A 16,243-nucleotide genomic window follows, 5' to 3' on the forward strand; every position below is an offset into this window, starting at 1 on the left:
TGGTCAGGCTCGCTGACTTGGTTGATGCATGTCATTGATCCCAATTGTGTGGATCGATACTCATGATATCAATCAATGGATTGTCTGGTCCAGACTCGATTATTAACAGACCGCCGTCATATAGCTGGAATATTGCTGAGTGCGGCGTTAAACACAAACAAATAATAACCAAGTTATAAGCACATCCACTTTAATATAATCATTCTGGTTCAGGAAAACACATGCCCGGAATCATAAACTTTGAAACAGACAGTCCTGTGCTATCAGCCCTTAATCAAGGGCAGATTTGGCATTATTAAAGGGGAGGGGATCAAAATATCAAAATCCTCTCTCAGTCAGTTTTACTGCCTACAACATACATTTGGTTTTCAAAAGGGGGGCGGACCCCCTGGACCCCCGGACCCCCCTCTGGATCCGCCTATGCTAATAACAAAGTAATAAGAACTTCCACTTCAAAGTCAATGAGTAAACGACCTTAAAAGTAACCTTGACAACTTTAACAAATGATAGTTTGCATGTTGATCTGCTCCTCAACTCTCATGTTCATTAAAACAATACACCACCACATCAAGAATCTAGTGCAAATTATTAAAATTGAAAATGAAAACAATCATTGCTGAGACAATATTACCTTGTTCTCATCTGTTGGACGGCACCAGGGGGGAGGTTGCCATGGACGACGGAGATATTAACGCCAGCCTTCTCAAACACTGTGGCGTCCTGCATGACACAAGTGATGCCACCGCCTCCCTGGGTCACAGAAAGGTCATGGTCATAGACAGGTCAGCAAATCCGACTACGGTAGCTATTAGTGATGGGTAATTGGGTATTAGTCTCACTTTCATGTTGCAATGTATTGCAATAATAATTCATGTATTGCGATACATACTGCAAAATATTGCATCTGTTCTTTCATCTGTAATTTGTTATGAATGCGAATAAAAAACTTTTTCCACCTGATCGATTTGGGCACCTCTTACGACCAGCACAGGCTGCTTGGGGTATAACCCGGATTCCCCTAGGGGGTAAGGTATGGAAATTTAGAAGTTTTCTTGCACATAAAGATTTCACTTAAACCTACCTCTTTCCTCTTCCATCTATCCACCAGGAATTTCTTCTCTCCATCTGCCTCCTCCAAAGCTCGACAAACTTCACCCTGAAAGTCAGAAAAACAGAAAAACAAACTGTAACTTCCTTGAACATCAAGCAAGATTTGGTTGGTTGGTTTGTTGTTTAACGCACACTCAGCAATATTCCATCTATATGACGGCAGTCTGTTAATAATCGAGTCTGGACCAGACAATCCAGTGATTAATATCATGAGCATCGATCCATGCAATTTGGATCGATGACATGCATCAACCAAGACAGTGAGTCTGACCACCCGATCCCGTAAGTCGCCTCTTACGACAAGCAAGTCGCCTTTTACAGCAACCATGGGTTGCTGAAGACCTATTCTAACCCAGATCTTCACGGGTTTCATCAAGCAAGAGAGGACAGAGTACGAACAGTCACCTCTATACATCTCTTAAACATCAACTAGAGGCTAGACGCATTACCTCCCTTTACTAGATACACGGGTTTGCCTGGGAGAAAGAAAGTAGTTCCTTTCCAAGGCAACACATTCTATATTTTATGGTTTGAAGATTCTAAAGACAGGAGCCAAATGCTACAATCAGAAGATTTATCAAAAATAGTTTTAATGAATATTCATCGAAAACCTCATCCTCAGACCTGGGTCCACTTGCACAAAGCGATCTTAGCGCTACAATTATTGTAAATCCTTAAGATCGCGATCTTAGGCTTACGCTACAATTGTCATCCACTTGCACAAAGCGATTGTAGGTTAAGATCATTGTAAGCTACAATCGAAACTTACAATTGGTCCAGACCAATCTTAAGTAGCTAAGATCGTTGTAGTCCCTGACAAAATGGCGTGCAAGACAGGGCCAGTTTCACATTAATAATCTGCTTTACGATCAAACACTGCCTATTTATTTTGTTAGATTTTATGATTCGAATCGACACTTCAACAACACGAAGACCGCACCACAGATTTAACGTAAAAAATATCGTTAATTGCGATAGTGAACCACATAGTCAATGCTGAAAGAAGTCTAAAACAACATACCTTATCAAGGGAAGGATAAAACCTAAGTCGTCTGCAAGCGATTTGTAACGTCCGTGACCTTTAAGATAAATCAAGGGCAGCTAATCATAGTTTATATTCTAGATGGGAGTGGTTTCCCTTTGTATAAGTATCGTAGAATCTTCCTTGCCCAGTTAGTGTATTAATGTTGTAGAACCGCCTAGCTCCCCTTGTATATCTTTTGGGTCACATTCGTGTCAGTTATTTTGTCTTTAGTTTATCATTAAATAATCTACAAGAAAACACAAGTTGAAGTGCAAAATCATACGTTTATATCCAAAATCGAGTGGGACAGTCACGAGCGGTTGTAATATCTGAATTTATAAGAAACTAATACAAATATTCATCAAACAAGCAAATACACATGATGAGACATTTGAAATTTGTGTAAAATATCCCATAAATAGCAAAAGTAAAATTCACACCTTTTTAAAAAATATAATTAATACCAAATGAATATATATTAAACAACTTCTTTCTTGAAACATTATTCTTATTTCCCGTACATGCATTCTTGAAATCTCCCGTCTTACTGTGTTTTGAAAAGGTTGTCATAACATCCTTTGTAATAGCGGCAAAACTAAAACATGAAGGATATACATGTATTTAGGATTTTACGGAAAGCTCCCCCAAATAGATGACGATCATACATTTACCTGTTATGTTATTTGGACATAGAGATCTTTTATTATTTTCTTTTTTTACTTTCATAATAAGAATGTCACTAAATCTATATGCCAACATTCTAATTATAGTTTCCTTCAAATAGTTGAGACCTTTCAACTGTGCAAGGTGCGTGGAGGGAGGTACGTGTTGTATGTCGTAACCGGTTCTACACGTTGTATGCGCAGCAAGATTTGCGCGTTTGCAGACAACCATAGACACGAGTCTAGTTTAAGATATTTGTACCTCCACCATTAAAGATTTCAATCTTAGTTAAGATCGCGATCTTAAATCCAAGCCGTCTTACAATCGCGTTAAGATCGGTTTGTGCAAGTGGAATAGGACAATTGTAGGGTGATTGTAAAGTTGATTGTAGCCGCCTAAGATCGATTGTAACTAAGATTGTTCTGTGCAAGTGGGCCCTGGACCATCCTGGAAGAAATAGGGTATAGCAGGTACACACGCACTGAAGCTGGCAGTAATTCTTATAGTTATAATTTATTTACTTACTATCTCAATTACATTTGAGGTACAAAATAGTGCCGCAGAGTTGTAGCTCACCTGGATATATAGTCAACAGTTCTTTATAGGATTTTATCTAATTATTTAAGGCATTTAGAAGTGATACACATAACGAGAATTTATGGATGTCCATTTTTATATTATGAGGAACACAACGTTTCGGAGTATATATGAATTAAATGCTATGTAGCAGAGAACATATATATATCTGCCTGTAAGAAAAAAAAAAGCAATAACATAACAAAGGTGTAAACTTAACAAGGGAAGCCCAGAGCTACAGATAAGCAGCGTATTTGCGTAAAAAAAAAAAAAAAAAAATTAAAAAATCAATTACTTTAAATTAATTTGCTTACAGAAACGCATGCATTAAATGAAAAACTCAAATGTATAATAACAGCCATCTTCCCGAGGCAAGTGAGTTTACTGACTATAAAAGTCCAGTTTCCACCCTTGCCGAACTAGGCTGGTATTATGGAGTTCTATTTTGGCTGGACTAACGAGTGTATGCATAGTCCAATCAAAATCGCGCACCGAAATCGAAATCCGGTTCGTAAAGTGTCATGCAGATTTCGGTCGACTGCAGGATTTGCAAAGCATGTGCACCGCTAACTCGATATTTTCTAAATCTTTTCATGCTTTTAATCAAGGTGCTCACGTGATTTGAGGCACTTCGCGATGTAAGACTCATTTTATCACACTATAGATCTTGATTATCAATCAGATCGTCTTGACTGGGCGCCACCGTTTTGTTTGAAGCAAATGCAAGTGATACGAGAGGTGGAATCTGATTGGTCAATAGGAGTGGCATAGAAAGGACATAACTCGTAATAGCCACTGGTGATCCAGCCTAGTTCGGCAAGGGTGGAAACTGGACTTTTAAAGTCAGTTAACTCTCTTGCCTCGGGAAGATGAATAACAGCATGCTTTAATATCCAATGAAGCTTTTTCAGCATGCATACAATGGAGCTAATTTCCGAAACACAATTACGAGCTAATTTACTTTCTGAGTCAAGCCTATAGTTAGATACCTTATATACGTCTAGAACATTATCATTATTTTTTTGAAATCTCAAAATGTTCACTCATTTTGAGAAAAACCCTATAGAGTGATGAATAGATGAGTGAAAAAATATTGGTTACCCAATGAAAAATGTAATAACCCAATTAAAATTGAAAACCTTCGAGTTGAAACTCAATTGCTCAAAATGTTATCTGAAGCTCTGGAAGCCAACAGTTAATTGGTGCTGATAGGTGATTAACAATGGGCAAATGGAAGCCAACACTAAGCAGTTAATTAGCCCTGATAGGTGATAGCAGGACTTGATCACTGATATTGGTGTTCTTACAGGTACATATATAAATTCTCTGCTTCATGGCATTCATTCACATGATGAAGGAGTAAGTATATACTCTGAAACGTTGTGTTCCTCATAACAAAGAAGGTGACATCCATACATTCTCTCATCTCTTCATCTCATTACAAATTTGGAAAGCAACAACATCTGAAAACCGTGTGAATAAGGTTTTTTATTACCTGTATTCTCATTATCAATCAAGCCTCAAAGTTGCGACTAAAACGGTCGCCAATGCGACCGGAATTTCAATTTGTCTTCTGTCTAAAATTCTGAGGTAGCCAAATGACTACCTTGAAAAATATCTTGTGGCAACTAAATTCTATTGCTACACATGTGTAGACACAAAAATAAACATGTCTGCTGCTAATTGTGCTCGCAAATAATTCCTCTTAAAGTCAACAATGAACTGAAATACATAAATATTAATGTAATTAGTATTTTATTTTAGTTGATAGTTGATTGGATAAACAAGGAAATACCTATATGATCTAGTAACATAATTTAAATTGCATCATTGTTTAAGTCACAAATAACAAAACTCAAGTATAGTTTCCACTAATATACAATACTAGTTATTTGATAAAAGATAATTTCAAATGCTTTTGTCTACCTACAATATTGGCTTGACTTCTTACAACTGGCAACCTGAAAAAAATACTTGTAGCCATATGGCTACTTGGTAAAAAATTAAACTTTGAGGCCTGTTTGTTATTACCTGTATAATCATTATCAGTAAAGCTTGTTATTACCTGTATTCTCATTATCAATAAAGCTTGTTATTACCTGTATTCTCATTATCAATAAAGCTTGTTATTACCTGTATTCTCATTATCAATAAAGTTTGTTATTACCTGCATTCTCATTATCAATAAAGTTTGTTATTACCTGTATTCTCATTATCAATAAAGTTTATTATTACCTGTATTCTCATTATCAATAAAGCTTGTTATTACCTGTATTCTCATTATCAATAAAGCTTGTTATTACCTGTATTCTCATTATCAATAAAGTTTGTTATTACCTGCATTCTCATTATCAATAAAGTTTGTTATTACCTGTATTCTCATTATCAATAAAGTTTATTATTACCTGTATTCTCATTATCAATAAAGCTTGTTATTACCTGTATTCTCATTATCAATAAAGCTTGTTATTACCTGTATTCTCATTATCAATAAAGTTTGTTATTACCTGTATTCTCATCATCAGTTAAGTTTGTTATTACCTGTATTCTCTTTTCAATAAAGCTTGTTATTACTTGCATTCTCATTATCAATAAAGTTTGTTATTACCTGTATTCTCATTATCAATAAAGCTTGTTATTACCTGTATTCTCATTATCAATAAAGCTTGTTATTACCTGTATTCTCATTATCAATAAAGCTTGTTATTACCTGTATTCTCATTATCAATAAAGTTTGTTATTACCTGTATTCTCATTATCAATAAAGCTTGTTATTACCTGTATTCTCATTATCAATAAAGTTTGTTATTACCTGTATTCTCATTATCATCTTCTCCATCCTCATTTTCATGTCACCAGAATTCTGAAAGTAGAACAGTTCATCTAAACTCCTCTGCCAGCTGATAAGGCAAAATAATATCGGTGAGTAGAGAGCCGGAAGTACCGTTCAGCATCAGCAGGATCATCTTAAATTAACTTGTACACATTAAATACATTATTTTAATGTTTATATATTTCATTTAAATCACCACTGCAATTACGACTTATTATCAGTGGAACCCTATCAAAGATTGATTCTGTATTTCACTGCAAGATGTCTGAGTGAGTGAGTGAGTGGGTGAGTGAGTGAGTGAGTGAGTGAGTTGGGTTTAACGGCGCTTTTAACAATATTCTAGTTATATCACGGCGTGTCAGCTTAATGTGGGAGGAAAGCCAGAAGTAATGCAGGTCTCAGACGTTTACCACTTTGGTGAAACCCACAAGCACGGGTATGGTGCTGACAAACCTAGAAACATAATCGGGGCGAACCGGGATTCGAACCCACAATCATAGGTTTCTGGCGTTCCCAAGTGACGCAACTCTGCACAGCGAATCGCAGCGCCTTAGACGACTGGGCCACACCGGGCCCCTGCAAGATGTCTGAGGAGGTGAGTGCATGTTGTTTAATGCCACAGACAGCACTATTCCAACTGGAACACAGTCATCTGGAAATAATCCAGCGCCGACCAGTCATGCCAGTGTCTGAGACATGCAGGTCAACCACTCTTAGGCCACAAGGTCATGGTAACCATGGTGTCATAAAGAGGTCACGCACCTTCTGTAGATCGTCCATCTCTGTGATTGGTTCCGCCATCCACATTTGTCGCTCACTCTTGCTATCCACAGACTTGGCATAAGCCTGCAACAGACAAAACACACACACACTCCTTGAATAGACAGTACATCAGATCATGAAATACCCTTTCGGATACCATTTAGCTGAAATATGAATATATTATAAAGAGACGATATAACAATGTGAAAACCTTAAAAGTGACATAAAAATCATGCGACAAAATCGTAATCCTAATAAGAATAATTGATGATGATGATGATGATGATGATGATGATGGTGATGATATACCAAGGGTGGTGGGGTAGTCTAGTGGTTAAAACCTAGTCCTACTCCCCACCTGAGTACCATGTGAGAAGCCCATTTCTGGTGTTCCCCGCCAGGATATTGCTGGAATATTGCTAAAGGCTGAATAAAACCCAGCTCACTCACTCACTCACATCTTACCGTAGTGGTGCCTCTCAGCTGGTAGTAGGCCGTTCCTCCGATCACAAAACTCACAAAGCTCATTCTGAAAAACAGAACAAAATTTGGTGAACCAAAAACCAAAAGTCCATCCATTGATTGAATGTGTCAGCTGTGTTAAGTTATTCTGTATAGTCAGCTTGTTCAGGAGCAAGACATGTAGAGAGCACTACACTCATTTCTCGTTAGATACCATTTTTACGAAACGAGTGGACCTTCTGTGGTATCCAATGTAGAACGAGGGGGTCGTACAATGCATGGGGCAGAACATCTAACGTTTTTTTCTTGCAATCTCATTAAAATCAGATCTTAGTTCTCGCTATGCTAAACAAAGATCTGAGGACATCCCATTAATGGTCACGTCAGAACGACCTTTCATCCAACCAATCAGAGGGTCGCTTACCACATCATGAATGTGACAGTCGGAATGTGTTTTCTGATCATGCAACCACGAAATATTTAACACGGGGTATTCCGGACGACAGTTACAGGTTTTATGATTATATCCATACAATCTAGGCCATCTATAAGCCATTCCAGAATGTTCTTCTTGTCAGTTTTAATCTTTATAATCGAGAATACGTCAAAATATGTTTCGAAGCCTAGTCGCCAGTTTCAAACTAGTGTAATAAAGCTCGAGAAAGCTGCCTTCTGATTGGCTAATGTTGATTTCTTGTCAGTCATTTCATTGGTCGGTCAAAATTCATAAAAGGTCGTTCTGACGTGACCCGTAATGGGATGTCCTCAGATCTTTGTTTAGCAGTAGCGAAAACTAAGATCTGATTTTAATGAGATTGTTTTTTCTTGGTACTTCAGGTTCCACTGGTGATGTCAACTGGCGCTTGAAAGCCAGCCCAGCACTGATATTTGACAGCATAATTTCCATTTCGTATGAAATAACTATTACAATAAACCCCAATTGTATCTGATTTCCTTGTTCATACCAGAGTTTGCGTGTACAGCATCCCATATACAAAAATACTCACTGAAAAAAAATGGGATGCAAAAAATCAACCTTCATGCATCCCTTTACATGTTTTTCATTTTGTAACAAGTTCACATCTACAAATGTTATATTTATGATCACACTTTCTTAGTAAAGTACAAATTCTCGTATTTTTGGGGGGTTGAGTCCCGTATAGGACCCCAATCCCTCAGGATGGCCCAGCACGTGGGGTGCTAATGTGGCCTACGCGTCCAAGGACCCCTTATTGTGGAGACCAATGTAAACACTGGCTACTATATATTTCCTCCATATAAAGTTTATAAACGCCTCGGCTTGATCTTGATTGACAAGCCAGCTGACACGGTGAAAAAATCAATACTGAGCCGTAGAAGGTGAGGTGAAATTGGGTTTAACGTCGCATCCAAGATTATTGCACTTATATAGCGACGTGCATGCACGTGTGTGTGTGTGTGTGGCTGCTTGTACTAGTCCGGACTGATGCTGATTTATAGTGCTAGCTCACTGAGATACCATGCTGCAGTTTAACATGAATACCCCACTCAGACACAGTATACTGACTCCGTCTTTTGGTATGACGCAGCCAGGGATCGAACCCCGAACCTTCCGCTCTCCGGGCGGACCCTCTACCACTAGACCACGGAGGCGGTCCCCAGCCGTAGAAAGAAGGGCTGGGACAGGTAACTCGGGTACTCAGGTCGGGTGGGTCCTGAGTAGGACCCGGGTACCCACAGGACTACGTGATATACTGTTTCATGACAAAAATTTACCATATAACTACATGGTTACACAACAATTTTAAGTCTCTAATGTTCGCATTTCTTCATGACTATGAACATGTTCCTTCTGACTTATATATGTTTGAACAAAGCTGAAACTTCAGTCAACTTCTTTGTATGCATGACCACATTGTTTTATACATGTATCTAAAAACATTTTGCCAGGGCTGCTGTCAAACTATTCCCAATCGGACAGTTTGTACCTGTCTCTTGACACCAACAGCGGGTACCCGGGAAGGGTCAGGTAATATGGGTGTTGGTACCCGGGTAGTAAATTTGGACTCGTCCCAGCCCTAGTAGAAAGCCGAAAGTAAGTACTGGTATAAGCCCCATCATCACAAATTACCTGGTACACTTTACTATACCAGTTATTATACATATTTCAAGTAAGTCGTCACTGCATTTCCATTATTTCCTTAATGACTACCTAATATGGTTGTACCATCACCAAAAATATAAGGAATAAAATTTCGCCTACCTGTGTTTCTTGACGTGGGGAGACATTTTGGCAATCGTGACGACCGTCAGGTTTTGGATGGTCCGGAAACACTGAGCCATTGCACGTGCCATGTTGAAGTCTGCAATAAAAAACTGTACAATGAATGTATGACATTATAGCTAAAATGGATTGAATTATCATTAAACCGCCTGGATGTTATCAGAAATGAGCGGGCCACTGTAACTTGATAATGCCCTCATATTGCTTGACGACGGGCCATTATCACGGCCGTTGTTAGATGACGTCATAGGATAGGGATAGGTGATGTCATGTTCAATAGTGACATCATCTGGTTTGTTCTATGACGTTTCCGTATTTGTAAAAGTGGGTCAGTGACATTCATGTTGATTGCAGTATTGATTGCGATATTGTTGTGTCTTTTTGATTTGATAATAAATTCCATCCATTTTAGCTGTAATAACGGTAATGCTTTTTTTCAGGGCATTATCATTTGCAGAAGCCCTCGGTCTTTTCAACTGCCCTCCTTCGTCAGGCAGTTAATGGAAAACCTCGGGCTTCTGCAAATGATAATGCCCTGAAAAATAGCGTTACCCTCATAATATACTACCCACAACTCTAAGCAGAGATTTATCTAGACCTGCTCAGAGGCTGATATTCAGCCCCAAGTCTGCAGCAAAATGTCATGAAAAATTCCCCAAATGAAATTAAAAGTTTCCAAATTAACATTAATATATATAACCAGCAGCCAATATTGGGGCTTTGTAGAAATATCCCATGTTTCACTGATAAAAGGACAAATAAATTGAAAGAGCTTTCAATGCTTAGTTATATACAGTCAAACACCAGTGTGTCAAAAGTTGAAGGGACCTACGTAAATAATTTGAGTTATCCGAGGCTCAACACAACCATTGGTTGCTGAAGACCTATTCTACCCCAGAATCTTCACGGGGATCGACACAACTAAAAATGATGAATAAAGAAGGAATACGCATGGACCAAACTCATACTGTGAGATAACTGTAAGTTTTTACACATGAAAGTTCAACACAATGGACCATTGTGTTGCATTGATGTGTCAACATCAGGCAATGGACCATTGTGTTGCATTGATGTGTCAACATCAGGCAATGGACCATTGTGTTGCATTGATGTGTCAACATCAGGCAATGGACCATTGTGTTGCATTGATGTGTCAACATCAGGCAATGGACCATTGTGTTGCATCGATGAGTCAACATCAGGCAATGGACCATTGTGTTGCATCGATGAGTCAACATCAGGCGATAGACCATTGTGTTACATCGATGAGTCAACATCAGGCGATAGACCATTGTGTTACATCGATGTGTCAACATCAGGCTATGGACCATTGTGTTGCATCGATGAGTCAACATCAGGCGATAGACCATTGTGTTACATCGATGTGTCAACATCAGGCAATGGACCATTGTGTTGCATCGATGTGTCAACATCTGGCAATGAACCATTTTGTTACATCGATGTGTCAACATCAGGCAATGGACCATTGTGTTACATTGATGTGTCAACATCAGGCTATGGACCATTGTGTTGCATTGATGTGTCAACATCAGGCAATGGACCATTGTGTTACATCGATGTGTCAACATCAGGCAATGGACCATTGTGTTACATTGATGTGTCAACATCAGGCTATGGACCATTGTGTTGCATTGATGTGTCAACATCAGGCAATGGACCATTGTGTTGCATTGATGTGTCAACATCAGGCAATGGACCATTGTGTTGCATTGATGTTTCAACATCAGGCAATGGACCATTGTGTTGCATTGATGTTTCAACATCAGGCAATGGACCATTGTGTTGCATTGATGTGTCAACATCAGGCAATGGACCATTGTGTTGCATTGATGTGTCAACATCAGGCAATGGACCATTGTGTTGAATTGATGTGTCAACATCAGGCAATGGACCATTGTGTTGCATTGATGTGTCAACATCAGGCAATGGACCATTGTGTTGCATTGATGTGTCAACATCAGGCAATGGACCATTGTGTTGAATTGATGTGTCAACATCAGGCAATGAACCATTGTGTTGCATCGATGTGTCAACATCAGGCAATGGACCATTGTGTTACATCGATGTGTCAACATCAGGCGATGGACCATTGTGTTGCATTTATATGTCAACATAAGGCGATAGACCATTGTGTTACATCGATGTGTCAACATCAGGCTATGGACCATTGTGTTGCATTTATATGTCAACATAAGGCGATAGACCATTCTGTTGCATCGATGTGTCAACATCAGGCAATGGACCATTGTGTTGCATCGATGTGTCAACATCAGGCGATGGACCATTGTGTTGCATCGATGTGTCAACATCAGACAATGGATCATTGTGTTGCATCGATGTGTCAACATCAGGCAATGGACCATTTTGTTACATCGATGTGTCAACATCAGGCGATGGACCATTGTGTTGCATTGATGTGTCAACATCTGGCAATGGACCCTTGTGTTGCATCAATGTGTCAACATCAGGCAATGGACCATTGTGTTACATCGATGTGTCAACATCAGGCAATGGACCATTGTGTTGCATTGATGTGTCAACATCAGGCAATGGACCATTGTGTTACATCGATGTGTCAACATCTGGCAATGGACCATTGTGTTGACACATCAATGCAACACAATGGTCCATTGCCTGATGTTGACACATCGATGTAACACAATGGTCCAACGCCATATTTGCAACAAAAATAAAAAAACATAAATGTTCAGCTTTGTCATCATGTCAAATAAAACAAAGACAGATATGCAATATGAAATTAAAGGTACCCTTCACAATTCTTTTGCAATACTTGCACCTTTTACAATAGAATATAGCAATAGGGTCTTTAACTTTTGCCATTCCATTGAAGGGGGTTGATTTCATCACTGAAACAAGTTAACAGATTCAGCTCGGTGAATTTACAGAAGACTAAAAAAAATCTTTTCTTTTTTTTACAGAGTTGTGAAACTTTGGGCCAGTTCAATAGAAAACTTGATTTTACTGAAAAACAGACTGCGGAAAATATTGTCATGATTTTCCATGAATTAAAAATTATATTGCCTGCAGTTCATTTTTCTGACATTAATGTACACCGTGTGATGAAATGACAAGCTCTGATTTGACAAGTGCTAATAACTATTCCATGCTGTTAATCTAACATTCATCCCATCGATGGCGACATTTGGCAAAAGATGAGGTAGTATTCACACGCCTGGTTTATGTGCTTATCACAATGGGAGGTTGAATGGATGGTACAGCTGGGCAGTGTTACTGAGAGTGATGCTGTTATCAGTGCTGATGAAGCTTGTAGGTTGTTCAGTGTCCGACCAGCTGTTCTCAGTGCATTGTGTCAGAAACAGAATAATTTGTCATTAAAAAGTCTGCCTGGTTGTTAATCAGAGTGGTATTTTTTTTATATTATTCAGGCAGCGTCACATCTTGTTTACTTGTTACACAAGTTTGTTTGATGTTTAACACCACATTCAGCAATATTACAGCAATATGATGGCGATCAGTGAAGAAGTGTCTGTACCAGATAATCCAGTGATTAACATCATGAGCAGTTTGGTTATGATGACATGCATCAACCACGTCAGCGAGTTTTTATAATCAATACAATTGGTTTTTTTAATTTGTGGAATAAATATCTTGCAAGCCAGAATGCCTACAGTGACAAATGCCTACAGTGACAAATGCCTATAGTGACAAATGCCTATAGTGACAAACGCCAACAGTGACAAATGCCTATACTGACAACTGCCTATAGTGACAAACGCCTACAGTGACAAATGCCTACAGTGACAAATGCCTATTGTGACAAATGCCTATAGTGACAAATGCCTAAAGTGACAAACGCCAACAGTGACAAATGCCTATACTGACAACTGCCTATAGTGACAAACACCTACAGTGACAAATGCCTATTGTGACAAATGCCTATACTGACAAATGCCTATAGTGACAAACGCCAACAGTGACAAATGCCTATACTGACAACTGCCTACAGTGACAAATGCCTGTGACAAATGCCTATACTGACAACTGCCTATAGTGACAAATGCCTACAGTGACAAACGCCTAAAGTGACAAACGCCTACAGTGACAAATGCCTACAGTGACAAATGCCTATAGAAAAAAATGCCTATACTGACAACTGCCTATAGTGACAAATGCCTACAGTGACAAACGCCTACAGTGACAAATGCCTACAGTGACAAATGCCTACAGTGACAAATACCCACAGTGATAAATGCCTACAGGGAATACTTAGTGAGCTTCAGATTAGGTTGCCTGTGTTCTGCCTCCCTGCACACAGGCCATCTTCCCGGACTATAAAAGTCCAGTTTCCACCCTTGCCGAACTAGGCTGTAGTTATGGAGTAATAATTTGGCTGGCCTAATGAGTCTATGCACAGTCCAATCAAAATCATGTAACGAAATTGACATCCGGTTTGTTAACTGCAATGCAGATTTCGGTTAATTAAAGGATTTGCAAATCATGTGTACTGCCAATTCAGCATCAACAGATATTTTCCAAATCATGGTACTCATGTGATTTGAGGCATTTTGTCAAGTAAGACTTGTTTTATTACCAAATAGATTTTGATTATCAAGTAGATTGTCTTCACTGGGTGTGGCCATTTTGTTTAAAGCAAATGATATGAGAGGTGGAATCTGATTGGTCAGTAGGAGGGTCATAGAAGGGACATAACTCCTGATTGCCACTGGATCAAGCCCAGAAATTCAAGCCTAATTCAGCAGTAAGTTATTATTGATGACAACAATTTCATATCGATAATTGTTAATATTTCTTCCCATCAACGATAATTCCGATTATCGATCTTTTTAGCCAGCCCTAGTGCAAGATGCTTGGATAGAGAACATGGAAGATGCTCCTGCCATTAGACAGACACAAGTGTTCCATGACAACATGACCATCACCTGTGCCCTGCACAGTTCCGCCTTGGGATATGGAACTACCATGACAACCTCGGTCCTCGGACATACATTCATCTGGAAGGATGACATAACCATCTGGGAGGATGACACAACCATCTGGAAGGATGACACAATCATCTGGAAGGATGACACAATCATACGGGAGGATGACACAACCATCTTAAAGGATGACAAAACCTTCTGGAAGGATGACACAATCATCTGGAAGGATTACACAATCATCTGGAAGGATGACACAACCATCTGGAAGGATGACACAACCATCTGGGAGGATGACACAATCATCTTGAAGGGTGACAATCATCTGGAAGGATGACACAGCCTTATGGAAGGATGACACAACCATCTGGGAGGATGACACAATCATCTGGGAGGATGACACAATCATCTGGAAGGATGACACAACCATCTGGAAGGATGACACAGACATCTTGATGGATGACACAATCATCTGGAAGGATGACACAACCATCTGGGAGGATGACACAATCATCTGGGAAGATGACACAATCATCTGGAAGGATGACACAACCGTCTGGAAGGATGATACAACCATCTGGAAGGATGACACAATCATCTGGGAGGATGACACAATCATCTGGAAGGATGACACAATCATCTGGAAGGATGACACAATCATCTGGGAAGATGATACAACCATCTGGGAAGATGACACACCCATCTGGGAGAATGACACAACTATCTGGGAGGATGACACAATCATCTCAAAGGATGACACAACCATTTCAACAAGGTGGTGCAAGGGCCACATCCTAAAATATTTGCTCTGGTGAAGGTTCTACAGAAGTTGGAGAAGAACCAGAGAAGTTTGCTCATGTGATCCATGGTGCCTGCCCTTACCTTCCAAGAGGACTTACACTGACCAGAGGTGGTCAAGATTAAAAGACCAGTTCCAAGAAGGCTTGAAGACTCCTCTGGAGTTCCTGACTGAAGCCAGACATTTAATCAAGATGGTCAAGTTCTCTAAATAGCTGAAACTGTGTTATTGTGTGTCTGAAAATGTCACATGAATAAAAAAACATCAAACAACAGTTTTGGTGTCCTAATATTAATGCAGGCATTTGTCCACTGTCCGAGCAGGACTATACTGCAATACTTCAAGGTTGAAAGTAGTAACTGAAAAAAGCACTGGTGCAGAAAGTTGTAGCACTGTAGGCATTTTGTTACTGTATGCGTCAGTAGACTCCATCGTCAACTGGTCAAAGCCTGTAGTGTCTCTTCAATTGGCAGGGATTTGCCCAAGATTATAAAAAGAATTAAGTGGCCCTGGCAGGCAAATTGGAAAAAAACTTGTTATTTTCTTCAAAACAGAGATTTTTTATTCTTAAATTCAGAGGTATTTTAACATAGTAAGAAGAAAAGAAATTTAAGCATTAAAACCTCTATATTAGTATTATATATAATTAATATTATTGTAATATATTGTAATTGCCAATAACAGATAACGGGTGCAGCATGTTGATTGAGATCCAGATAGTGATTGTATGTGTTTCAAAACCATGTGATGTACTTATGTGTCTACCCTAGTTATAATCATACGAGGGGCGTTCAATAAGTCTGGGCTGTAA

The 16,243-nt window shown here is 39.1% G+C and overlaps 2 protein-coding genes across 2 annotated transcripts in view; one reads left to right on the forward strand and one right to left on the reverse strand.

The window, feature by feature from the left end:
* Positions 1-16,243, reverse strand: part of LOC124126943 (oxygen-dependent coproporphyrinogen-III oxidase-like) — a 30,093-nt gene that overhangs the window by 12,132 nt on the left and 1,718 nt on the right. Inside the window, exons 2-7 of the mRNA XM_046490465.2 lie at positions 9,673-9,772; positions 7,434-7,497; positions 6,969-7,052; positions 6,186-6,236; positions 1,082-1,156; positions 632-750 (exon numbers count right to left, since the gene is read on the reverse strand). Coding sequence (XP_046346421.2) covers positions 632-750; positions 1,082-1,156; positions 6,186-6,236; positions 6,969-7,052; positions 7,434-7,497; positions 9,673-9,764 — 485 coding nt within the window. The 5' untranslated portion in view covers positions 9,765-9,772. The remainder of the gene's footprint in view (positions 1-631; positions 751-1,081; positions 1,157-6,185; positions 6,237-6,968; positions 7,053-7,433; positions 7,498-9,672; positions 9,773-16,243) is intronic.
* LOC125373229 (coiled-coil domain-containing protein 70-like) lies at positions 15,089-15,448 on the forward strand. The gene has a single exon (XM_048384226.1). It carries the CDS (start codon positions 15,089-15,091, stop codon positions 15,446-15,448), a length of 360 nt encoding a protein of 119 aa, XP_048240183.1.

Source organism: Haliotis rufescens, unplaced genomic scaffold, assembly GCF_023055435.1.
Source record: "Haliotis rufescens isolate VD_foot unplaced genomic scaffold, xgHalRufe1.0.p SCAF_5, whole genome shotgun sequence".
Lineage (NCBI taxonomy): Eukaryota > Metazoa > Mollusca > Gastropoda > Lepetellida > Haliotidae > Haliotis > Haliotis rufescens.

Bases quoted from the DNA above. Each gene is read 5' to 3' on its own strand.
- LOC125373229 (XM_048384226.1), top strand. From the start codon at position 15,089: ATGGATGACACAATCATCTGGAAGGATGACACAACCATCTGGGAGGAT.